At 42.0% G+C, this 26,378-nt stretch overlaps 1 protein-coding gene across 1 annotated transcript in view; it reads right to left on the reverse strand.

The window, feature by feature from the left end:
• MUSK (muscle associated receptor tyrosine kinase) overlaps window positions 1-24,788 on the reverse strand; it is a 234,558-nt gene extending 209,770 nt beyond the window's left edge. Inside the window, exon 1 of the mRNA XM_040360661.1 lies at window positions 24,487-24,788. Coding sequence (XP_040216595.1) covers window positions 24,487-24,565 — 79 coding nt within the window. The 5' untranslated portion in view covers window positions 24,566-24,788. The remainder of the gene's footprint in view (window positions 1-24,486) is intronic.
• Window positions 24,789-26,378: the final 1,590 nt, after the last annotated feature.

Here is a 26,378-nt window from a genome sequence, read left to right on the forward strand (position 1 = left end):
CTGCTGCCACGGCCACGGATGCCGCTCATTATTGCTGATGTGTGTGGGGGGGGGGTAAACTTTATTGGGGGGGGAATGTGTTTTTATGTGTTTTTTTTACAAGACAGGCACCCAGACAAAGACGTACACAGACAGCTACTAAACTATAATAAAAGTAGTACACCAAAGACAAGGACTACAAAATTAAAAAAAAAAAAAAAAAAGCACTAAACAAACACTAACTTTTTTTTTTTTTTTTTTTTTAACACAAAACACAGACACTAAACACACACTAAGCTAAGCTAGATGAAATAAATGTACACTAACAGTGTGTACACTTACTACACAAAATTTAACTAAACTGAACAACACAAAACTTAGCTTTTAGAAAAGCTCTTTAGGAAAAACTAAGCAAAATGTGCACTGAAATCACTAGCAAATATCACTGAACAGCGAAGATGCAAGATCAAACAGTAACACAAGATGAACAAAACAGCACAAAACAGCACAAAACGTAGCTTTGAAAAAAGCTCTTGGGTCTATTGCTTTGAAAAAAGCAGTTGATATACTGGAAAAGATGCACTGGAATCACTAAATAGCAATGCAGCACTATGCTGGTGATGATATAAATCAATCAGGAACAAAGACACAGGAACACAGAAACAGCCTCCACACTCTCTAGCCAGCTTCTGAATCTGCAATGAAATGGTGCTGGGAGTGAGCTTATATAATGTCCGTGCAGGCAGGTTCCTATTGGTTGCTAACCTCTGACGAGTGTGGAAGGAGAACTCTGATTGGCTCTGATGCAAAAGGGCGGAGAAAATAATCGCGCAATATTCCTATTGCCGAATATTCGCATTGCGAATATTCGGCAATATAAAATGATCGCTTCAGCTACTCGGCCCAAGGTCTCTAATCATACCAGCAATGCTTTTAGACGTCTATGGAGATCACTAGGATGTGATCTGTTTTAAAAATGAAACTGTAAAAATCGCTCTGATGCGGAAGATAGGGGCGAAGAAAATAATCGCGCGATATTGCGTTTGCCGAATAATCGCATTGCGATTTTTCGGGAAAATTCAATGAACGCTTCATCTACTCGGCCCAGGCTCTCTAATCATACCAGCAATGCTTTTAGACGTCGATGGAGATATCTAGGATGTGATCTGTTTTAAAAAAAAAATTGTAAAAAATCGAATATTCGGAATTGCGAATATTCACCGCGAAATTCGAAATATAGCGCGATTTCTCGAATATGCTATATTCGAGTCGAATATTCGCAATGCGAATATTCGTGAGCAACACTACTTCTGGATAGGCACTCAGACAGCCTAGCAGCCAGATGTCCCTGGGATAGGCCTCAGGCTTCCAGCCTAGCAGCCCGGGGCAGCATAATACACATCCACTCACACAGCCATCCAGGTGGCACAGAACCCCGATTACATGACTTCTCCCAAATAAATAGGCTCTCCCAGGCCAATGGGCTAAATAAACTGGCTGAGACATCCCATCCATCCATGACCTGACCTTGCTAAGCCACTGTCTATCTAATGTCACCAATAGCATGCCACCGAGAAACAGAAGAGAGAAGATGCAGCAAGTTCAGAACTAGAGAGAATTCAGTGGATCTACTAACAATCAACCAGGGCAACTACTACCTGGCAAACTAAATTTCCTAGCAACCCTGCCGAAACACCAGGGTGCTACATCCTCCCTCTGCCTAGCAAACGATGTCCCGGAGTTGCAAGAAAATAATTTAACTCTCGAAAACCTAAAAGTGGATGTCTTGGCAAAACTGGGATGTGTGGGGAAGCAAGGAGAGAAGAAAAAATAATAACAAGACGTGGTGTACCACATGAAATAAACAGCAGTGTATATACATAGGCAAGTGACATTTCACACAAGGGCATATAAATAGCAGATAATATATACAATTTTACGTGTGGTGTACCACCCGAACAATATAAAAGGGGAAAATATAAAACAGAAGCCTAACTATCTATCTATTATAAACACATGGAAAAATATAGAAAATATTAGCTTGGTTATAAAAGCTGAAGTCACTGTCTCTCCTTAGCTAAGGAAGACGCATTGAGGTGCAGGAATACCTGAAAGGGAAAATAGACAGCATAGAAATACATAAATGCCTAAACACCAGGCAGGGTGCTACATCAACAACAGTGGACTATGCCTTCATAATGCATGTTGATACATACATAGTTTCCATCAGAAGCCGCTATGACAGAGTGATAACCCAGTTGAACAACTGGGAGGCAGGAACAGCATTGCCACCCTTATTGTTTAAAAAAATGTTGAAGAATGTTGATGTTACATATACTTTGAAATGTAAAACAATGGCTCGGATTCACAAAGCACTTACGCCAACGCATCTCGAGATACGCCGCGTAAGTGTAAATGTGCGCCGTCGTATCTGTGCGCCGTGCCCACCAAACTAGATACGCCTGAAAATAGGCTTCATCCGACCGACGTAACTTTCCTACGCCGTCGTATCGTGGGCGCATATTTACGCTGGGTGCATTTTCCACTCACATTGATTTTCTATGCACATATGTAAATGAGGGAGATACGCCGATTCACGAACGTAGTTGCGCCCGGCGCATAATATTCGCGGTTTGCGTAAGTCGTACGTCCGGCGTAAAGTTATTCCCTATATAGGAGGCGCAACTCATGCAAAGGTATGGACCAGGGAACACAAGCCGTCGTATCTTTTGTCGTTTACGTTGTACGTGAATATGACTAGGCGTAGGTTACGTTCACGTCATAGGCAGTGATTAGACGAATCTTAGGCAGTTGTTTCGCATGGCCCATCATTAAGTACTTCTATGACGCATGGCTCACGCCCACTTCCACCTACGCTGGCTTACGCCGAAGAAACCCGGCGTATCTTTAAGAGGGAGCAGGAGCGAGTGCTTTGTGAATCCAGTGCTTGCCTCTGTGCACTGCGCCGGCGTAGCGTAAAAGAGATACGCTACGCCGGCATAAATATGCGCCGAGGTATGTGAATCCGGGCCTATGAGTTTAAAGAATCCAAACGTGGCTTCAGAAACACCCTTTTCTTTGAATACAGTGTCCTCGTGCCTTTAAGTGACACATCCGAAATATTAAGAAGAAGAATTCAAAATATTGTGAGCTGTGTGTAACCCTTGCTCAGGATGCCTGTCATTAGTGGGGGAAGAAACAGAAACAGCATGGATTCTCACAATGAACTATGGGCCAGATTCACAGCAGAGATACGACGGAGTATCTCAGATACTCCGTCGTATCACTCAGAGTATCTATGCGACTCATTCATAGAATCAGTTACGCTTAGATAGCCCTTAGATCCGACAGGTGTAATTGTTTTACACTGTCGAATCTTAGGATGCAATACCGCGGCCGCCGCTGGGTGGAGTTCGCGTCGTATTCCAGCGTCGGGTATGCAAATGAGGTTTTACAGCGATCCACAACGGTTTTTCACGTTCGGTACGTCGTCGCTAGTCTAGTTTCTTAGTCGTCGTTTTACCTGCCCTAACTTTACACAGCCCACGTATATGCTGTATAAAGTATGGCCGTCGTTCCCGCGTCGAAATTTAACCACTTCAATACCCGCCCATTGTCATTTGACGTCCACAGATGGGATCTCCCATCCTGGGTGGACGTCAAATGACGTCCTGGGCTTTGCGGGTGGATATCTGAATGATGCCTGCAGCTAGAGGCATCATCCAGATATCCTTTTGTTCTGCCCAGAGATTTTGCGCAACATAAGAATGATCATAGCGGCGGTTCCGCCGCTTGATCGTTCTTACAGGCGGTGGGAGGGGACATCCCCCCTCCCGCCGCCATCCGGTGCTTCTCCGGGCTCTCCCGTGCCATCGGGGGCCCGGAGAAAGAATCGTCCAGCGCTCGCAGGAAGCATAGAGATGACTGGTGACCAGATGGTCACCAGTCATCTCTATGACCGTCGGAGGACCCGGGCGCGATGTGATGATGTCACGCCCGGGTCCCCGTAAGTAAACAATTTTAAAGCGTGACATGTTAGGTATCTATTTACTCGGTGGAACATAATATTTCACATTATACAAAAAAATTGGGCTAACTTTACTGTTTTGTTATTTTTTTAATTCATGAAACAATTTTTTTCCAAGAAAAGGGCGTTTGAAAAATTATTGCGCGAATACCGTGCAAGATAAAACGTTGCAATGACCGTCGTTTTATTCCCTAGGGTGTCTGCTAAAAAAACATATATAATATTTGGGGGTTCTGCGTAATTTTCTAGCAAAAGAATGATGATTTTTACATGTAGGAGAGAAGTGCCAGAATAGGCCCGGTAATGAGGTGTGTATAAAAGCCCAGTATTGAAGTGGTTAAAAAAAAAAAATTCTTGCGTAAGACGTCCGGGAATACAAAAGTACGCTACGCACATCGCCGTTCGAAAAAATTACGTCACTTCGCGCAAAGCACGGCGGGAATTTCAAAACGGGGGATGTGCAGTAGGTCCGGCGCGGGAGCGCTCCTAATTTAAATGGCACACGCCCCTTTTAATTACGCGGGCTTACGCCGGAGGCCACCGGCGTAAGTTTTCATGCAAGTGCTTGGTGAATCAGGCACTTGCGATGAAAACTTGCGGCGGTGTAACGATACGTTACGCCGCCGCAGTTCTATGTGAATCTGGCCCTATAACCACAGGGGAAACAGACACAAACAATGTAGGGTGTTTTTTTTTTATGTTAAAGTTAAGTGGCAAAAATTCTATAAATGATAGTCTTTCACAGCAGTTTTGTATCTCAAAGTTCTCTGTATAATGTCGTTTTATTACCTATTGATTTTGCCAGTGGATCTATTATTTTCCACTTCCTTCAAAGTAAGTAAAAAGGCAAATTTTTTATTTTATTTGGTTTAGAAAAGTAGGGGAGGGTTGGACCTCTTGTCAAGTTTTTATTGCTGTTTGTATCATTGTTGGGGAGATGCATCCCTTATTTGTCTTAGTGACCATTGTCACCAAATAAAAAGTTAATAGAAATACAGATTTTTAGATTTGTCATGACAGTAAGGGGTAAGGGGAAATCATCCAATGGGGAAAAACATTCTGATTAATAACCTGTCCGTGATGAGAATTTCCCTCACTATGTAAAGATTTTCTGCATCTCTAAGATTGGAAGTTAAATCTTTCCAGCAGCACACAAAGCAAGAGAAAACCTAAGGACTCATGTACACACTGACTATGTTGAACGCCGGCCACAGGAAAACGCAAAACATTCCTATCCTGAACGTGATTCTTCCGCATTCAGGAGAGGGAGGTTGAACCTCCCCTCACCTCAGCAGCTTCCAAACTCTTGTAAAAGCTTAGCCTAGCCTTTTTAGGCTACACCGCCGTAAATTAGTTAGGCTAGTAGTGATTCTCAAACCACTTACCTGCTAATTTTCGGTGGCGTAGCCTAAAACGAGCGGGCGTAAGGGCGCCTAATTCAAATGACTTGGAGGGGGGCGTGTTGTATGGAAATGAGGCTTGACCTCACGTTTTTTGACGGTTTTTGACACTGCGCATGCGCCGGGCGACTACATTTCCCAGTGCGCATTGCGGCTAAGTAGGCCGTACGGGCCTATTGATTTCGACGTGTACGTAAACGTCGTAAATCCCGATTCGCGAACGACTTGCGCAAACGACGTAAAAAATTCGAACCTCGCGGCGGGAACGGCGGCCATACTTAACATTGTTATTCCACCTCATAGGTGGAATAACTTTAGGCGGCCAATGCCTTACGGAAACTACAAAATGCGACGGTGTAGGCCTGGCGTACGTTCGTGAATCAGCGTATCCCCTCATTTACATAATCTACGCCGGCCGCAATGGAAGCGCCATCTAGCGGACAACAGAAACATTGCAAGCTAAGATAGAACGGTGCAAGCCGGCCTATCTTAGCTTTGTTTAAGTGTATCTCTGTTAGAGAATACACTTAAACAAACGCCGGCGTAGATTCAGAGTTAGGTCGGCTTATCTACTGATAAACCGGCCTAACTCTTTGTGAATCTACCTAATAGGCTTTTATGAAGTTGAGTTTAGGAGCTTTGGGGAAAAAAACGCAGAAAGCTCCTAAACTCAAGTTTAGAAGCTGTAGTGTACATAAACCCTTAAAGGGGTTGTAAAAGTTTGTTTTTTATTTTCTAAATAGATTCCTTTAGGCTAGTGCATTGTTGGTTCACTTTTTCCTTTGATTTCCCTTCTAAATGTTTTTTTTTTCTTTGCCTCAATTTCTCACTTCCTGTTTCTCCTCAGTAAGCTTGCCCCCCATCATCAGTGACGTTCTGGCTGGGGGTTAACCAGCATGCTCGCACAGCGTCTCCCCACAGGCATGTAGTCCCAAGGGAGGGGGCGAGTACGCTGACTAACCCCCAGCCAGAACGGCTTGGATGATGGGGGCAAACTTACTGAGGAGAAACAGGAAGTGAGAAATTCAGAGAAAGGAAAAAACATTTAGAATGGAAATCGAAGGAAAAGGTAAGTGAACCAACAATGCACTAGCTTGAAGGAACCTATTTAGAAAAAAAAAAACTTTACAACCCCTTTAAAGTGGTTGTAAATCCTTTACAACCACTTTTGACTACAGGTAAGCTTAAAATAAGGCTTACCTGTAGCTGCCATGAATATCTCCTAAACCTGCACGGTTTAGGAGATATCCCTTGTATCAGCATGTGCCAACGTCATCGGCACATGCGCATTAAAGCAATGGCACATTCGTATCGTATAGTATGCCATACCACGGCTCCCGCGCGAATGCGTGGGAGTGACATCATTGTAGCTCCAGCCAATCACAGCACCGGAGCCAGCGATACACGGAAGTAACTCCGGGAACGTTGTCGCCAACCGGAGTGGTATACGAGGAATGCTGTGGGGGCTTCAATCTAAGGTAAGTATTTCTTGCAGGTTTTTTTTGGGTGGGGGGGGGGTTACAACCCTTTTTAAAATATTATTACCTTTTTCTATTCTATCCAAAGCTAAAAAAAAAAATGCCCATACATTTAAAGTGTATGTTTGTTGACCTGTATTTTTTATATAGGTTTTATATTAAGGTGTGCAAGCAATTGCACAGATGTATTTGAATGGAAGAGCACAGTATTTAATTTGAAATTTGGACTGGGACTTTTACATTTATTGATTTAGTTACATGTTTCTCTACGTGGGTGCATGTGATTGTGAATATTGGGAAGATATTTATATGTGTAATTGATGAACATATCACCGTGGAAGATGGGAGCAGTGCAACACTGTTTTATTATTTTGGTTGATGTGGGAACACATTATAGTGCTGCAGCAGCTTTATTGGTGATATTTTAATCTGATACTTATTTATTTATGTAATTTTTGCGTTGTGTAGTGTGGCAGTATGCAGAGTGCTGCTTTTATTTATCTATTTTTTTCAGACATGGACTTTAAATCTTACATTTTACATTGAAATCTTACTTACACTTTGGGGTTTATTTATATATATATATAAAAAATGTTAGCATTTGTCAAAAAGTCACAAATATTCCCTGTAATGTTTGTAATATGCATGAAAGGTCAGAATCTATCTGTTGTCTTTCGCAGAAATAAATGTCATAAACAAACAAAAATTTCACAAGACCACTTACCAGCTAACCTGCAAACAAATCGAATTGGCCCTGTCTAAAATGTTCCTTAACATTTCCTAACATTTATTCCTAGGAGTGAATAACTTTAAGAACATTCGACCTACAAGAGACAAGTTAAAACTGAAATTTTCACACATATTACAAACGTTATGAGTATTATTCGTGACTTTTGTGTGAATATTGAGACATCAGCACTGCATTTTTTTTTTATAAATACACACTTTATAGTTATTTCTCCATACCCTAATTTACTAAAGGAGTAGAAACAGAAAGAATAAGCAAACATAATTTTTCCTTGCATTTGATTGGATATAAATACAACTGTATTGTATTCTCTAAGCTTAGAAAGCATTCATTTTTTAAGTGAAAATTATCATCTATTCCTTGCTGTTTTAAGATTTATTTACTGGAGGAATTAAGTCTGTTTACCTAGCAAAGTAAATGTTAGTGAAAATGTGTGGAAATGTGTTCATTTTGAATACTCAATAAAATGAGAATGAAACAAAAAGAAAAAACAGGATTTTTGCTTGCACATGACTGGGTATTCAAGTTGAAGATGTGTTCACTTTGTTAGGTGAACAGCCTTTATTCTTGAATTAAATTAACTTTTTTTTATATTATCATTTTTTTTTATAAATTTTTCAACAACAATTCCATTTAACAATATATCACATATCAAAAACATTATAATAAAGTAAACATCATTATCTATATCATATACACCCCCCTCCCAAAAAGAAAACAAAGAAGAAAAAAAAAAAGACAAAGGAAATTGTCCCCCTCATCCCCCACTTATTCCCTGTGACTCTCTCCCACCCCCCTATAGAAAAAAAATAAACAAAAAGGGTCGGGGGGTAGGGAAAAAAATCTTCTTCCTTTCCCTTTTTTTTCTTCCTTTCTTAAAAAATAAAACAAAATAATAAAAGCCATTTTGCCCCTTTATAACTTATCACTCATCACTCCAATTACCCTGCCACCCTTCCCTAAAAATAAAATAAAAAAAATATTTATATCTGAGGCTTCTAAACGCCATAATACCCATTCATAACATACCCCCCCCTTTTATCTCCCTTCCCCTCTTCCCTTTCCACTTTCAAACAAAACAAAAAAAAGTGAAAAAACCCCAACCCCTCCCTCAATGCCCCCCCCCCCTCCTCTTATACATATACAGGTGGGGGTTAGGGGCAGGGCCACACAAGCATTCATTAAAAAAAAAAAGGGGGGGGATCGAAGAGAGACAAAAGAAAAACAATTGTTAAAATAATCTCCACATCACCCCTCCCCCTACTCTCTCTCCCTCCATGAGCATTTACCTAGAATTTCTGCATTAAATATTATTAAATTAACTTAATTGTCTTATTTATAAAATGGTTATAGTAACATTGGGATTCATTTGTACATCTTCCTTTTGGTCCCTTTGCCACCTATACATATTCCTTGGTTCCTTCGTGTTGTGGACTTTCTTTCAAGTTTGTAAAAAGTCATTCAATTCACAGCTGAGTTTATCACAAAATGTGTTAAAAATAGATATAAAAAATAAAGAGATTTTTAATACAGCTTACCTGTAAAATCTTTTTCTTGGAGTACATCACGGGACACAGAGCGGCATTCATTACTATATGGGGTTATATGGAGTACCTTCAGGTGTAGACACTGGCAATCTCAAACAGGAAATGCCCCTCCCTATATAACCCCCTCCCATAGGAGGAGTACCTCAGTTTTGTAGCAAGCAGTATGCCTCCCAAAATGGTCCTCAAAAAAGAGGGGTGGGAGCTCTGTGTCCCGTGATGTACTCCAAGAAAAAGATTTTACAGGTAAGCTGTATTAAAAATCTCTTTTTCTTTATCGTACATCACGGGACACAGAGCGGCATTCATTACTATATGGGATGTCCCAAAGCAATGCTTACAATGAGGGGAGGGAGAACATCTCCAAGACAAAAGGATTTAATTTAGAGATATACTCAAATCATAATAAATCCAACTTAGTTGAGAAAAATAATTTTAAATTTTAAATTTAACTCAAAAAAGAGGAGCCCCCGGAATCCGAGGGTCTCAAACTGCAGCCTGCAGCACTGCCTGCCCGAAGGCAGTATCAGTATTCCTTCTTACGTCCAACTTGTAGAATTTTGTAAACGTGTGGACAGAAGACCAGGTTGCCGCCTTGCAAACTTGAGCCATAGAGATCTGGTGGTGTGCTGCCCAGGAGGCGCCCATGGCTCTAGTAGAATGAGCCTTTAATGATACTGGAGGAGGCAACCCTTTCAAGCCGTAGGCCTGAGTGATTAATTGCTTAATCCACCTAGAAATGGTGGACTTTGCAGCTGCCTGCCCCTTCTTGGGCCCATCCGGTAGAATGAACAGCACATCTGTTTTCCGGATCTTCTTTGTAGCTTTAAGATAGGCCTTCATGGCCCTGACAATATCCAAGGTATGCAGCAACCCTTCCTTTCTGGAAGTAGGTTTAGGGAAGAAGGATGGTAATACCAAATCCTGGTTTAAATGAAAACTGGATATGACCTTCGGTAGGAAGGAAGGATGAGGGCGGAGAACGACCCTGTCCTTATGAAAAACAAGATATGGTTCCTTACAGGATAAGGCTGCCAGCTCCGAAACTCTTCTTGCGGAAACTATGGCAACCAAAAATACTAACTTCCTTGTCAGTAGAACCAAAGGAATATCAGCCAACGGCTCAAACGGTTGTTTCTGTAAACTTGACAGAACAAGATTTAAATCCCACGGACAAAGCGGGGATTTAACTGGAGGTCTAATACGTAAGACCCCTTGAAGGAAGGTCTTAACCAGCGAGTGGGTGGCCAGCGGCCGCTGAAACCACACTGACAGAGCAGAAATCTGTCCTTTGATTGTGCTTAATGCCAATCCTTTATCCACTCCTAGCTGGAGAAAACTTAATACTCTATCGATGGTAAATTTGCGAGAAAGCCATCGCTTGGACTCACACCAGCCTACATAGGCCTTCCAGACCCTGTAATAAATCACCCTAGAGACCGGTTTCCTGGCTCTGATTAGGGTAGAGATTACTTTCTGAGACAGACCTCTACCCCTGAGAATCAGGGATTCAGCTTCCAGGCCGTCAAATTTAGATGCCGTAAGGCAGGGTGGAGGATCGGACCTTGCGATAGCAGGTCTGGCCGTAGAGGAAGAGTCCAAGGGTCTCCCACTACCATCCTTAAGATTAGTGAGTACCATGCCCTTCTGGGCCATGCTGGAGCTACCAGGATGACTGGTATGTGCTCCACCCGGATCCTGCGCAGCAGGCGGGGTAGTAACTGGAGCGGGGGAAACGCATAAAGAAGTTTGAACTGATGCCAAGGGCAAACCAACGCATCGGTTCCGCAGGCCATCGGATCCCTTGAGCGGGATATGAACCTGTCTAGTTTCTTGTTGAGTCTCGATGCCATGATATCCACGTCCGGCACTCCCCATCTTTGGCAGAGTGCTTGAAAGACTTGTGGATGCAGAGACCATTCCCCCGGCCATAGAGTCTGGCGGCTTAAGAAGTCCGCCTGAAAGTTGTCCACTCCTGGAATGAATATTGCCGATATGCAGGGCACATGAGCCTCTGCCCATAGGAGAATCAAGCTCACCTCTCTCTGAGCGGCTTGACTCCTGGTTCCCCCTTGGTGATTTATGTATGCCACGGCCGTGGCATTGTCTGATTGAATTCTCACCGGGAACCCCTGCAATTTTGACGTCCAAGCCCTGAGGGCTAGTCGAGCAGCTCTGAGCTCCAAGATGTTGATGGGCAACTGCTTCTCTGGCTTTGCCCAAGTACCTTGGCGAGTGCAACCATCCAAAATTGCTCCCCAGCCCGTCAGGCTGGCGTCTGTGGTCACTATCTTCCAAGCCACTGGGCTGAAAGACTTCCCCTTCAGTAGATTCTGAGGGTCTAACCACCAACACAGACTTTGTCGGACTCTTGATGAGAGCGGCAACGGGATATCCAAGGCCTGTGGCCTTCTGCTCCATGCTGACAGGATGGCTGCCTGTAGGATGCGAGTGTGGCTCTGGGCGTATGGTACCGCCTCGAATGTGGCCACCATCTTGCCTAGTAACCTCATACATAGGCGAATAGTCGGTTCTTTCTTGCTTAGAACCAGTAGGATTAATTCCTTGATGGCTTTTACCTTCCTCAGAGGTAGGAACACTCCTTGTTGTTCTGTGTCTAATCTCATGCCGAGATATTCCAACTGCCTTGTGGGCTGGAAAGCTGACTTTTCTCGATTTAGGACCCAGCCGAACCTCTCGAGGTATTGGACCGTGAGGGCCACTGCTCGCTCCAAGCCGGGAGACGAGTGGTCTATGACTAGGAGGTCGTCCAGGTATGCTAGGATCGTGACCCCTTGGATCCTTAGCTTGGCTAGGATCGGAGCTAGGACCTTCGTGAACACCCGGGGGGCCGTAGCCAACCCGAAGGGAAGCGCCACGAATTGGAAGTGACGCGAAGCCACCATGAAGCGTAGATATCTTTGATGTGGCTGATAAATTGGAACATGAAGGTAGGCATCCTTTATGTCTATGGACGCCATGAAGTCGTCCTTCTGGAGTGTGGCAGCTGCTGACCGCACGGATTCCATCCGAAATGAGCGGATCTTTAGATATGCATTTACCATCTTTAGGTCCAAAATTGGCCTGACATCTCCATTGGGGATGATGAATAGGTTGGAGTAGAAACCCAGCCCCTGTTCCAGGACTGGCCGGAATCCGAGGCAGATCGTTTGGAATCCTCGACTCCTGGAAATGAGGAGGAGGAAACCTTAGGAAATCTAATTTGTAGCCTGTGGCCACGGAAGACCGTACCCACTCGTCGGGAATGCTGGCTTCCCAAATCTCTGAAAAGAGTCGCAGCCTTCCCCCCACCTTCGTGGGTGGGGGCGCCCCTTCATAAGGTTGGCTTGGGGGCTGGTTTTGCTGGTTTGCGAAACCACTGCCTTTTGCCTCTAACAGCCTGTCCTTGTGATTTGCTGTTGAAGCCGAAGTTTGCTTTTGCAGGAGGCCGTCGATACTGCTTGGCATTAGAGGGCCCCTGCCCAGGGGAATACTGTCGTTTAAACGCAGGCCCCTGAACCTTCTTCTTAGTTGGCAAGAGAGTACTCTTGCCGTTTGAAATGGTCTGAATGTATTTATCTAGGTCTTCTCCGAAGAGTCGTCCTCCATGGAAGGGGAACCCTACCAGGAGCTTCTTGCATGGGGGCTCAGCCTCCCAGCTTTTTAACCATAAGAGTCTTCTCATATGGATAAGGGATAACGATAAACGTGACGCTTGCTGGATAGAATCCTTGATTGCGTCTACCGTAAAACATATGGCCTTAGGGACATCCGAAAATTCTTCTGCCTGCTGGGCAGGAATAAGTTTAAGCATCTGCTTAAATTGATCCGATAATGCTTGAGCGACCCCAATCGCAGCCACAGCTGGCTGTACTACTGCCCCTGCAGTAGTGAAGGAGTTCTTAAGTAGTGCTTCCAAGCGCTTATCAACTGGATCCTTGAACACCTGTATGTTTTCTACAGGGCATGTTAACGATTTGTTAACACATGAGATGGCTGCGTCCACTGCAGGAGTAGCCCATCTTTTGGAAAATTTTTCTTCCATAGGATATAGGACAGAGAACTTCTTAGGTGGTAAGAAGATCTTATCTGGCTTGTTCCAATCTTGGAACAAAACTCCCTCTAATAGAGGATGGATCGGAAACACAGCATTGCTTTGAGGCGCCCTCAGTGAGCCCAAAGCTGAAACCGTCGATACCTGGAGATCTGGTACTGGCAAGTTGAATGCCCTATGGACCAAGTCCGACAATCCTTGAATCCACCAGCTCTCCCTCAGGGAGACTGCCCCAGACTCCTCTGTATCCGGATCTTCGATCCCTGAACCTACTTGGTCCTTGTCCAAGAGGTCGTCCAATTCCCCTGAGGAAAGGACCTCCTCTTCTGAGGGTCCGCGCTCGGGCGACGGAGATCTATTCCGCTTACTGCCCCGCATAGCTGCGGCTATCATTTTACCCATGCTTTTCTGCATCTCTTTTAAAGAGGTGAGTAATACCTCCTCCGTGACCATCTTAGGGTTGGACTGACCCGCGTCAGCTCCAGCCCCAGATCCCGATGGCCCCAAGGCTCCCTGTGGGGAAAGCAGCGGCATAGCATTGTCCGAGACCTCAGACTCTCTGGGGGAATCCCCACCTCTTGTACCCTTGTTTTTTGATGCCATGGTACAATACCGAGGTACACCTGCTACTTATTGGTACCTGGGACTTATAAATAGTTAAATGCCCAAACACCTGTTTGGGGGATAAAAAAAAAAATGCTTCCTCTCCCCTAGATGACACTTTTTTTTTTTTTTTTTTTTTTCAAATCTAGGAAAGAAAAAACATTCTGTCCCCCTGAGTAGTATTGCAAGAAAAACTATGAGATGGAAAAGAAACAGCCTATTCCTAGGCTTGAAAACAGTCTTTCTGAAGACTGCAATATTCTTTCTGGCCACTGTGTGTCCTCGGCGCCCCGTGCTTGCCGTTCTGGTCTTTCCTCCTCAGTTCCAAAGTATTGAATGAGCTATATGGAACAAACAAGGAAGGGCCGCCCCTTCCTTAAGCCACTGACCCGCCCTTCCCCCCCAGCAATCTCAAACAGGAAATGCCCCTCCCGACAGGGGGGGGGTGGGGTTGGGAGGAAGGGACCTCTCTGCTCCAGCAAACTGCAGCCTGCAGCCTGGAACCATGAGGAGGTCAGCGTTTTGCCTGCTTTGCAGGCCGTGAGGAGGAAGACTGAATGGAGCATCGCCTGGAGGCTTGCAGGTAAGCACAGCTCTCTGACACACACATATACTTTTATATCACACAGGCCCCACTCAATGCTTTTCCAACACTACAAGGGAGGTCACATCTTATGGGGAATAATACATATAGAGCCATCCTATCTTTATGATATGTGACTAGTTTGCCAGATGCAGTGCATAACTTTAGGCATGTCCCCTGTGACCCCCCAGAAAAAACCTGCTAAGAACCAAGTTCCGCAAGTTTTCCCCTCACTTACCTGCTCCATGCCGCAGGACTTTGCCAAGCAAGAGGCCCAATCTTCCCCCATCTCGGTGGGGATGTCTAGACCTTCAGGCCCTGGGTTCCTATGAAGGATCCACTGTCCTGGGCCCATATAGCACTCTGGCAACAGAAACATTAGGCACCCAAAGGTTTCTAAGTTCTGGGCCCAGGGTCCAGCTCTCTAAAAAGAAAAGCATTATGGGCTATACCCCAAGGGTTTGGGGTCCGGTTACTGACCACTTTAGCGCTGAGGCTTTTTTGGACAGAACCGGTTAGCTCACCTAATCCCAAGGATGTGGAGGCAAGCTAAACCATGACTAACACCTAAGACACTGGCGGAAAAACTGAGGTACTCCTCCTATGGGAGGGGGTTATATAGGGAGGGGCATTTCCTGTTTGAGATTGCCAGTGTCTACACCTGAAGGTACTCCATATAACCCCATATAGTAATGAATGCCGCTCTGTGTCCCGTGATGTACGATAAAGAAAAATATGTATTTGGATCAGTGAGAGCCGGTTCACACAGGGGTGACTCGTCAGGCGACTCAGCCGCCTGACAAGTCGCACTCCACTCTGTTCAATGGAACCGTTCTAATAGTAGTGACTCAAGACGCTCCGACTTAGAAAAAGGTTCTTGCACGACTTTGGGGGCGACTCAGGGCGACTTGCATTGACTTCAATACAGAAGTCATTTTGCAAGTCACCTCTGAAGCCGTCTTGAGATCACCTTGCCGAGACGCCCCCAAAGTCGTGCTGCCCCAGTGTAAACCGGGTCTGAATTGCATGCCAATTTGAAACTGCAACTGTAATGCCGCGTACTCATGGTCGTTTTTTGGCATGAAAAAAAACGACGTTTTTAAAAACAACATTTAAAATCATTGTGTGTGGGCTTCACGTAGTTTTTCGGCTTCTGAAAAACGACGAAAAAAACAATCGAACATACTGCATTTTTTAACGTCGTTTTTTAAAATGTCGTTTTTCGGGTTGTAAAAAATGATCGTGTGTGGGCTAAAACGACTTTTTAAACCCTCGCATGCCCAGAAGCGAGTTATGGGACGGGAGCGCTCGTTCAGGTAAAACTACCATTCATAATGGAGTAAGCACATTCATCACGCTGTAACAGACAAAAAAGCGCGAAACATATTTTACTAACAAGGAATCAGCTAAAAGCAGCCCAAAGGCGAATAGAACTTCCCCTTTAGAGTGCCGTCGTACGTGTTGTACGTCACCGCGCTTTGTTCATCATTTTTTTTAAACGATGGTGTGTGGGCAACATCGTTTTTAATGATGAAGTTGGAAAAACTTCGTTTTTTGGACATGCTGAAAAATGTCGTTTTCTTTTCATCCTGAAAAACGTATGCGGCATGAGTCTTATACAGGTAAACATGCAGTATATTGCCCTAAATGCATTTTGGATGTTTCAACCAAATCCTATTATAATCTTCCTTATTTAACAACATTAAACCGGGACAACCTTTAATCCCTTTATTACCACCGTACACTAAAGGGTAAAGTTTATGGGTTTTATAAAATCTGCATTGTGGCTATAAGTAGAGGGTAAGAGATAGGAGTGTGGAATACACATTTATTGCCAAACATTAAAGGATGTTATTATTCATTGCTGTGACCAGGATTTTCAATTTTCCTCTTCTATATTACAGTATTTGTGCATGAATCCTAATCTGATATAAATATATATAAATACAGTGCTAATAAAATGGAACATAAAAGGTGTCAGAATGGTCCGATAATATGTGATAGAAATACATAATTAGAAATGTGCCAATAAATGTGCAGAAAAAAACCCACAAACATATACCTGACACTCAGTCCATAAACCGTGATATAATCAGGCCACCACAGTGCAACTTGTGGTATGAGATCTTTAATTTAAAAAATTAATAAAATGCACTATATGTGCCTCCACCAAATAGGTGAATAACCTGCTCACCTCAATGCTTGACAAAAGATCAAACTACACTCAGAAAGGAGCCCACTCTCACAGAATCAGTGTGACCATACATCACAGGATATCAGAAAAACAGACCTATATTACTCTCCATTTAACCACTTGGAGCCCCGGCCATTGTAAAATTACGGCTACAAGGTGGCTCTACAATGCTGGGAGGACGTCCTTGGCTCCTCCGGCCACTGAGGGGCACGTGTGCGCCGCCAGTAGAGCGCACGCGTGCCCGTTGTGTCACTGAGGTGCCGATACAGGTGCCATGTCCGCCAGGTACCCACGATCGGCCGTTACACAGACAAGGACGTGGAGCTCTGTGTGTAAACAGATCCACGTCCTGTCAGGGAGAGGAGACCGATGCTGTATCCCTTGTACATAGGAACACAGATTGGTCACCTCCCCCAGTCAGTCCCCTCCTCCCACAGTTAGAATCACTCCTAGGGAACACATTTAACCCCTTCCTCGCCCCCTGGTGTTAACCCCTTCCCTGCCAGTCACATTTACACAGTAATCAGTGCATATTTATAGCACTGATCGCTGTATAAATGTGAATGGTCCCAAAAATGTGTCAAAAGTGTCCGATGTGTTCACCATTACTAGTAAAAAAAAAAAATAATAAAAAAAAAAATCATAATTCTGTCCCCTATTTTGTAGGCGCTATAACTTTTGCGCAAATCAATCACTATACGCTTATTGCGATTTTTTTTTTACCAAAAATATGTAGAAGAATACGTATCGGCCTAAACTGAGAAAAAAATATAAAAAAAAAAAAAAATTGGGATATTTATTATATCAAAAAGTAAAAAAAAATATTGTGTTTTTTTAAAATTGTTGCTCTAATTTTGATTATAACGCAAAAAATGAACACCGCGGAGATGATCGAATACCACCAAAAGAAAGCTCTATTTGTGGGAAAAAAAGGACGTCAATTTTGTTTGGGAGCCACGTCGCATGACCGCGCAATTGTCAGTTAAAGTGACGCAGTGCCGAAAGCTGAAATTTAGCCTGGGCAGGAAGGGGGTATATGTGCCCAGTAAGCAAGTGGTTAAATAATGAATTTAAGCCCAAAATGATTTATAAAAACTTGCAAGAATAAAAAACAGCAAGGCTTGTATTGTTAGGCATTCATAGCTCACCACACCTCAATTAAAGATGGCCACATGAGGACATCACAGGCTCATCTCCACCTCCCATACGCGTTTTACTTGTGATGTATGGCCATACTGATTCTGTGAGAGTGAGCTCCTGGACCAAGAGGAGGACTATGAAAGGAGATATAAGTGAGTACAGTTGACCAATATCTTTGGAGTGTTTCTGAATTCAGTTTGACCCTTTCTATGTGGTCAAGCATTGAGATGAGCAGCTTATTCACCTATTGGGTGGAACACGAATGACACATTTTTAATATTGAAGATTTCATTATCATAAATTGCATTGCAGTGACGTGATTATATTACAGTTTATGGACTGTGATTTAATGGACTTTATTTGTTGTTATAGTTTAGCTCTACTTTTTTTGACATATAGAGGGGGTGTTGTGGATTTACCTACAGTGCTTGAGCAAGCAACTAATATTTTTTGTTTTTTGACGTATGATTGTGGCGATTGCACTGAATACACGTATATTCATATATCGGACACTATGTAGAGCAGGAATCTCCAAACTATTTTTTTTTTATAAAAATACTAAAAAATAATACTTCCACAACACTGACTAGTGCTTCACCCAGCAGCACTACTGGAATCAATCATTCAATAGCATTAGGGAGCTGCACACCACACTGAGCTCTCATTGTGTGTCAAGTCAGTGCTCTGACATCACCGTGTCTTAATCCTGCTGAAGCATTTCATCGTAGATGTCCCCAGGATCAAGACACAGTGGTGTACACATAACAAGTATGCAGCTGTATTTCTTATTTTTTTTGAAAGGCACTACCAATCAAGGTTAAAAAAACTGTCATCGATGTGAGGGCTGCTGCTAGAATAAAAGCAATTTATGACATATATAATTTAGTGACAGCTTCTAGCAATCTCTTCACTGGAAACTTGAAGGAGTTATTATTCCATTTCTTTGGACTCTCCTTGCTTTGTTTAGGCTCCATTGGCTTTTATAATGGTTCAAACACATAACAAGAATAAAGCAGGAAATTATTTTCTCTAAACACGCTTTCCTTAAAGGGTAACTCCACTTTCGTGGGGGAAAAAACAGTAGCAAATAAAGAAAAAATAATATAGCACATATAATTGCGATACTAATCATATTGTTATTGAATGTTATTAAAAATGACCTTTCCCAAAGATATTTATGAAACCACTCCCATTAGACCCACTTGGAACAGAGGCACAGACAAACACACAGGGGTTTCTCCAAAATAACAATAGGTAGGCATCTGCAACAAAGGTTTTTTATAATCCTTGCAATGTACAGTGGAACCTTGGATTCCAAGCATAATCCGTTCCAGGAGAATGCTCGTAATCCAAAGTACTCGCATATCAAAGCGAGTTTCCCCATTGAAGTCAATGGAAACAAAAATAATTTGTTCTGCATTGACTTCAAGGGCATGCAATACCGCATGTGGCCAGAGGTGGGGGGTGCAGGCGAGCCTCGAAATCACTCGAAAAGGCCTGAGGAAACCTCGGCTGAACTCCGAAAACCTCGGAAAGGCTAGAGAACAGAGTATTTCCGAGATTTTCCGAAGGCTTCGAACGGTGCCGTTTGGCTCTGCTCGGCTCCGTCGCCCCCCACCTCAGGCCAAACACGGTATTGCACACCACTTTGGCTTGAATCCTGTTTATTTTGTGAGACAACACTCGCAAACCGAGTCAGGATTTTTAAAAATACAGTGCTCGTATTGCGAAATGCTCCTAAACCGCGTTACTCGCAATCTGAGGTTGTACATAGATCACCCAAGGGGGAATGTTTTTTTCTCAACAAAAGTGGAGTTATGCTTTAAAGTTTTTTTACTATTTCCTTTTATTTTTGCAAAGCCAAATATAAACTGTACAATAGCAATGGCTAATAAAAAAATATTCTAACTGCAATTGTATGGGTCACAAGAAAGGGCACCATGAGTTAAATTACAAACCAAATTAAAGCAGGGGTTCACCCAAAAGTGAACCTCCACTTTTTGGAACCCTCCCCCCCCTCCAGTGTCACATTTGACACCTTTCAGGGGGGAGGGGGTGCAGATACCTGTATAAAACAGGTATTTGCATCACCTCCGGGTATAGACTCGGCTCCCAGAACACAGCGGGGACCAGTGGGAACTGCACAGTGCGACTCGCGCATGCGCAATAGGGAACCGGGCAGTGAAGCCGCAATGCTTCACTTCCCGATTCCCTTACCGAGGGATGCTCTGAGGCCTCGTACACACGACCGAGTTTCTCGGCAAAAACCAGCAAGAAACTGGGGTTTTTTTTTTTGCAGAGGAAACCGGTCGTGTGTACATTTTCGACGAGGAAACTGTCGAGGATCTCGTCGAGCCAAAAAGAGAGCATGTCTTCTTTTTCCTCGACGGGAATGGGGAAATTTGGCTCGCCGAGATCCTCGACAGCCTAACAAGGAACTCGACGAGCAAAACGATGTGTTTCGCCCGTCGAGTTTCTCGGTCGTGTGTACGAGGCTTCATGCTTAATATGGAGGAATCATGTTGAATCTCCTATCTACTGTATATCGAACTGTTGTAGAAACGAAAACTAAAATAAAGCATTTTTTTATGTCGGATCTTTCGGATTTCGGATTCTGCTTGTTCGTTTTCGTTTGTTAACCCCTTAACGCCCGCCGCACGACTATTTACGTCCGCACAATGGCACGGACAGGCAGAAGGACGTATATATACGTCCTTGCCTTTCCGCGGGTCAGGGGTCCGATCGGGACCCCCCCGCTGCGCGCGGCGGGCAGATTCCCTCGGGAAGCGATTCGGGACGACAGCGCGGCTATTCGTTTATAGCCACTCCGTTGTGATCGCTCCCCGGAGCTGAAGAACGGGGAGAGCCGTATGTAAACACGGCTTCCCCGTGCTTCACTGTGGCGGCGCATCGATCGTGTCATCCCCTTTATAGGGGAGACACAATCGATGACATCAGACCTACAGCCACACCCCCCTACTGTTGTAAACACACACTAGGTGAAGCCTAACACGTTCAGCGCCCCCTGTGGTTAACTCCCAAACTGCAACTGTCATTTTCACAATAAAGAATGCAATTTAAATGCATTTTTTGCTGTGAAAATGACAATGGTCCCAAAAATGTGTCAAAATTGTCCGAAGTGTCCGCCATAATGTCGCAGTCATGAAAAAAATCACTGATCGCCGCCATTAGTAGTAAATCATTTTCTTTTATAAAAATGCAATAAAAATATCCCCTATTTTGTAAACGCTATAAATTTTGCGCAAACCAATCGATAAACGCTTATTGCGATTTATTTTACCAAAAATAGGTAGAAGAATACGTATCGGCCTAAACTGAGGAAAAAAAACATTTTTATATATGTTTTTGGGGGATATTTATTACAGCAAAAAGTAAAAATATAGCATTTTTTTCAAAATTGTCGCTCTATTTTTGTTTATAGCGCAAAAAATAAAAACCGCAGAGGTGATCAAATACCACCAAAAGAAAGCTCTATTTGTGGGGAAAAAAAGGACGTCAATTTTGTTTGGGAGCCACGTCGCACGAGCGCGCAATTGTCTGTTAAAGCGACGCAGTGCCGAATTGTAAAAACGCCTTTGGGCATTTAGCAGCATATTGGTCCGGGGCTTAAGTGGTTAAAACGATAACGAAAATACCCGAAATTCAGACGAAAATGCATTTGGACAAAAACGAATGCACATGTCTAATCCCAAGCAGGGGTTCTCAGATCACCACATTACTGGTAAAATGAAATGAGGTGGGTTTTTGCACTGCAAAGCTGAAATACTGAGGTTGGCTGTGCACATTTCAGGGTTTAAAGCAGAATGTTAATAGCAAAGGTGTCCTGTCATTAAAATCTCTTCCTTATAATTTTACTTGGATGTTATTCCTCTGTTTTTTTTAGCATCGCACACCAGCATACATCACATGCATCTGTTAGATCCAAGCATAAAGAATTTGCGAAGCTGTAGTAATGACATCAATGGAAAGCTCTGTTATAGGTGTGCGCCATGCAAGCTGTTCCGCCATCTGTGATCCAGAAAAAAGACAGATCATAGTATGGTGTCAGGATCTGCAAAACAACATCCGTAATTCTGTCGCAGTGTCAGGGACCGTGCGTATTGGGGCAGTAATGAAAACGACTTTGTTTATCTAGTGCTCCTCTGTTACATTTACTAAATACAATTTTGCATCATAGTTTATAGTTTTCAAATAAATCAAAAGCATTTCCCATTTGAACTATAGGTCTTTGGCTCTGTAGAGCACCAGGTAACTGCTTGACAACCTCTCCATTCCAAGTTTAATCGCTTGCAAATTGTGGTAGGCCTAATGCCGCGTACACACGATAATTTTTCGGCATGAAAAAAAACGTAGTTTTTTCAGCATGTCCAAAAAAAGAAGTTTTTCCAACTTCATCATTAAAAACGACGTTGCCCACACAACATCGTTTTTAAAAAATTATGAAAAAAGCGCAGTGACGTACAACAACACGTACGACGGCTTTCTAAAGGGGAAGTTCTATTCGCCTTTGGGCTGCTTTAGCTGATTCCTTGTTAGTAAAAGACGATTTGCGCTTTTCTGTCTGTTACAGCGTGATGAATGTGCTTACTCCATTATGAACGGTAGTTTTACCTGAACGAGCGCTCCAGTCTCATAACTTGCTTCTGAGCATGCGTTTGTTTAAAACGTCGTTTTAGCCCACACACGATCATTTTTTACAACCCGAAAAACAACATTTTTTAAAACTACGTTAAAAAATGCAGCGTGTTAGAATTATTTTTTTTGTCGTTCTTCAGAAGCCGAAAAACGATGTGCAGCCCACACACGATCATTTTAAATGACGTTTCATGCCAAAAAATGATCGTGTGTACGCGGCATTAGACTTGGTGGCCAAGGGAAAATTAAAAATTTATAGGTAACCCCATACCTTATCCTTGACCTGCATCCTTTACATTTATAATGTACACAGTGACTAAAGAGTCACAACAGCTATGAAGTTTTGTATTTCAGGTTTCGGGTAATAGTTTGTGTAGTCATTTGTTAACTTATTAACTGACATTTCTATATAAGTGTATATAATAATAATAATGGCATATTTTTTTGAGTTTACAATGAACAGTTTACTTTACAAACAAAGCAACCCAGTATTTTGCTATTATCTCATCTTACATATAAATAATTTCAAATAAGCATGAAATAAAAAAAAAAATAAGAAGAACAAAAATCTATTAAAAATGACATAGAATATATGAATATAACAACCGCAAACAGAAGATTTGTTAAAGAAAATGTGATAGTTTGCGACTTTAAAAATCTGTCACAGAACGCTTCCAGGTAACTTTTACAGTCGCATATCAATCATATGGACAGAGGATAATCTATGATTTCTCATCAGGCTCATACATAATCATTTCATCAAATTAATCTTTTTCTCGACTTTTACAATCAGAAAATGGTAAGCACAAACCAAAGAAGTCACGGTTTATAAAAAAAAGTGACGGGGAAGAAGAAAAAAAAGTACCCTTTTATATCACTTTGGAGGGACATTTACAAATGATTGCGAAAATTGAATATTAATTTAATTTAATTTTAATAAATTTTAATGAAGGAACTGAATTCCCTAAAATAAGGTTGTCCATACAAGGGGCGGACTGACCATTCAGGCACCCGGGCACTGCCCGAGGGCCCCATGCCACTAGGGGGACCCATCAGAGTTGCCAGCCTCAGTAAAACCAGGAACAGTATGTAAAAATATGTTTTTAAAAAAAAATCCAAGATTATAGCTGCCCTGCCTCTCCAGTACCTTTTCAGTGTTATGTATGTATACTGTGTATGTATACTGTGTGGCCCCATAATCTATTGCCCGGGGGCCCCATGAGTGGTCAGTCTGACCCTGGTCCATACGTAGGTACATTTCACACAAATTTTATTTAGACTATCTATACCAATCACACCAAAACATTATAACCCTTGTGTAATTCGTAAGTTATGGCTTGGTCGCAAGGAAAAAGTTACTTTTTATGTGGAATGACTCAAGCAACCCTCTTTGTTTGTTATCCCGTATCCTACCTATTACCACTAGCAGTATTTTATCTGGTTCCATCCCTAGTGTGTACAAGGCCATATATGGCCATTCTAAAATGTAAATATTTGCACAATGTATACAATTCACACAGAAAGAACTATGGCAATTTTTTCATATGTATATATGTAACTTATCTACCTTTCTACATAAACATATGTGTGTGCAAACAACAAAAATAAATTCATATATACTGATTTCTAGCGGGGAAAAAAATATAAATATAATATATAAATATGTGTCTTTTTTTTTATTTATTTTTTATTACTTATGTTATTTTATTTAAAAAAAAATATATAAAGGTGTGTGTGAAACAATAATCAATGAGATAGCAAACTGTTACTATTAATCATGTTTACAGAATGAGAGCGAAACTCAAAGGAAATACAAGACAACTAGTTGTAATCAATGCATAAAACTGTTGAAACAAAATAAAATCTATTTAACTTATTATAATATAAGTAAATACAAGATGTCATTTTAGCAGTGTCTATATAGGTTATTCATGTAACTATTAAAGAAATATCAAAAGTGTTTTAAGCGTATTAACTTGAAAATATACAATGGTTATATGTTTAAACATTTCACTCTCTTTCACAGCAGTTAAAATGCATAACCATGACCAAGTGACAGAATGAAGCAGTTGAAACAAACCTTTGGGGAGTCTCTCCGCAAAGCCAAAAGCAGCCACCATGAAGATAGAGAGAAGTGGAATGTGTGGTAAATCTTTCATGATTAATTCACAAAAAAGCTGACTTCTTCAGGAAAAATTCCAAGCTTGTTTCATTTTAAGCCCTGGTTTGCTCAAGTCCTACAAACTAATGACTGTTTGTGCAACAGGCCCTGCCGGATCTAAGTATATTCAGGAATTCTGTGACTTGGCTCGAGTGATGGACATGGCCAGCTGGTGTACATCTACTTAGGTCAATGCAAGTACGCAGGGCTCAGAAGGCAAATCTGCCTAGAATCCTTTTTAGTGGAAAATTGTGATATACCAAACTGGCATGCTAATGATAACAGTATTTGCAGTCCTCTGATTATGACTGACCACCAGTGAGTTCATTTAAGCTCATTATAAATGTATGTTATATTAAAGAAAATTGTACTAGTTGTATCTACAGAACAAAGCCAGTCTTCATTTTTTATTCTATGGTATATTAACTTTTTTTTCCTAGTTGTTTGAGTTGGAACATTTTATAGGGAATTTATGATGTTTTTCCCTATTTTTTTATTTACCATGTACATGACTACAAGCTCTTTGTTTAATTATTTGCTCTAGAGTTAGTTTAATTTGATATCCAATCTATTCTGCAGTATTCAGTGCACAAAGGGGGTTGGCGCCTGCTGTGTAGATTATACCATAATTGTGCTGATGCTAATAAAGTGAAATATAAAGTGAAATATGTAAATACTTCTTAGATTACATTAAGTGAAAAAATATATACAAATGAAAATAAAAATATGAAATATATATATTAGTAAATAAATGTGTCACATATAGATCTGGTAATGCTCAATATACATGCATAAAGTCCATATGATATTGCATAAAGTCCATAAAGTGATTAACGTGCTGAATAATTAATTTTCTAAAGATATATTGCTGTATTATAAAGTGCTGATTAATCCGTGCAAAAGGTGCTGCATGCCACTCTTAATAGAATTTCAGGTGATTCACTCTGTGCACCCTTCCTCTGTGCTCAAGTGTTTCCCGCACTCACCAGATTAAAATCCCCTCCTGGGGTAGCAGGCATCCACAGTGTACGCCCTGTGCTGCGCTCTGGCAAATGTTTGCTTGTTCCCCTGTATATGGCCTTTTTATCCAGAAGCCACTCAAAAGAAGGAAGAAAGGACCGTTTAAAAAAACTATGTTTATTAAATAAAATCACTGGGTACTCACATTTGATTCAAACAAATCAGGCGTTTGTATATATCCGTGGAAGTGTTGTAACATCGTGCGTCCGCTCGACCGGTTTCGTCGTAATGACTTCGTCTGGAGCTCCGGGAGAGTTGTGTCCCGACTGAAGAAAGTGTAGGGGGGGGCTGGATGGATGAGGAGAAGTTAAATAATGGTGCTAATTTCCAACTCTTCTTTCAGGCCTTCGGGTGAGAGACTATTGAGTTTAAAGATCCAATAGGTCTCTTGAGCACACAGTTTTTTTAAATCTTTCTCTATCGGGTAGAGAGTGGGTGATGGATTGGATCGCTGTTATTTTTAGTAATGCATGGTTTCTATCATATAAGAAACACTACTTTTTTAAAATTTAAGTACCTTTGTCCTATTTTATAGAAAAGTGGGATATTGTGGAGGCAATATGGACTTAAGTTGCACGGTATGTATTACAAAGTCAGTTTACAAAAATATACATTTATTTTACAAAATCATATATAATAAAATAGGGTTTCTATCATGATGTGCTAGAAAATGTCTTGGGATGCTGCATTTGGGATATGTGTTTTTCAAGCTCCTCCTATGTTCCCCAAATCTGTTGTGAAGGGGTCTGATGGTACACCCCACATAGCACATTTTGTATGGATAAGTAATG

Source organism: Rana temporaria, chromosome 1 (genome assembly GCF_905171775.1).
Source record: "Rana temporaria chromosome 1, aRanTem1.1, whole genome shotgun sequence".
Lineage (NCBI taxonomy): Eukaryota > Metazoa > Chordata > Amphibia > Anura > Ranidae > Rana > Rana temporaria.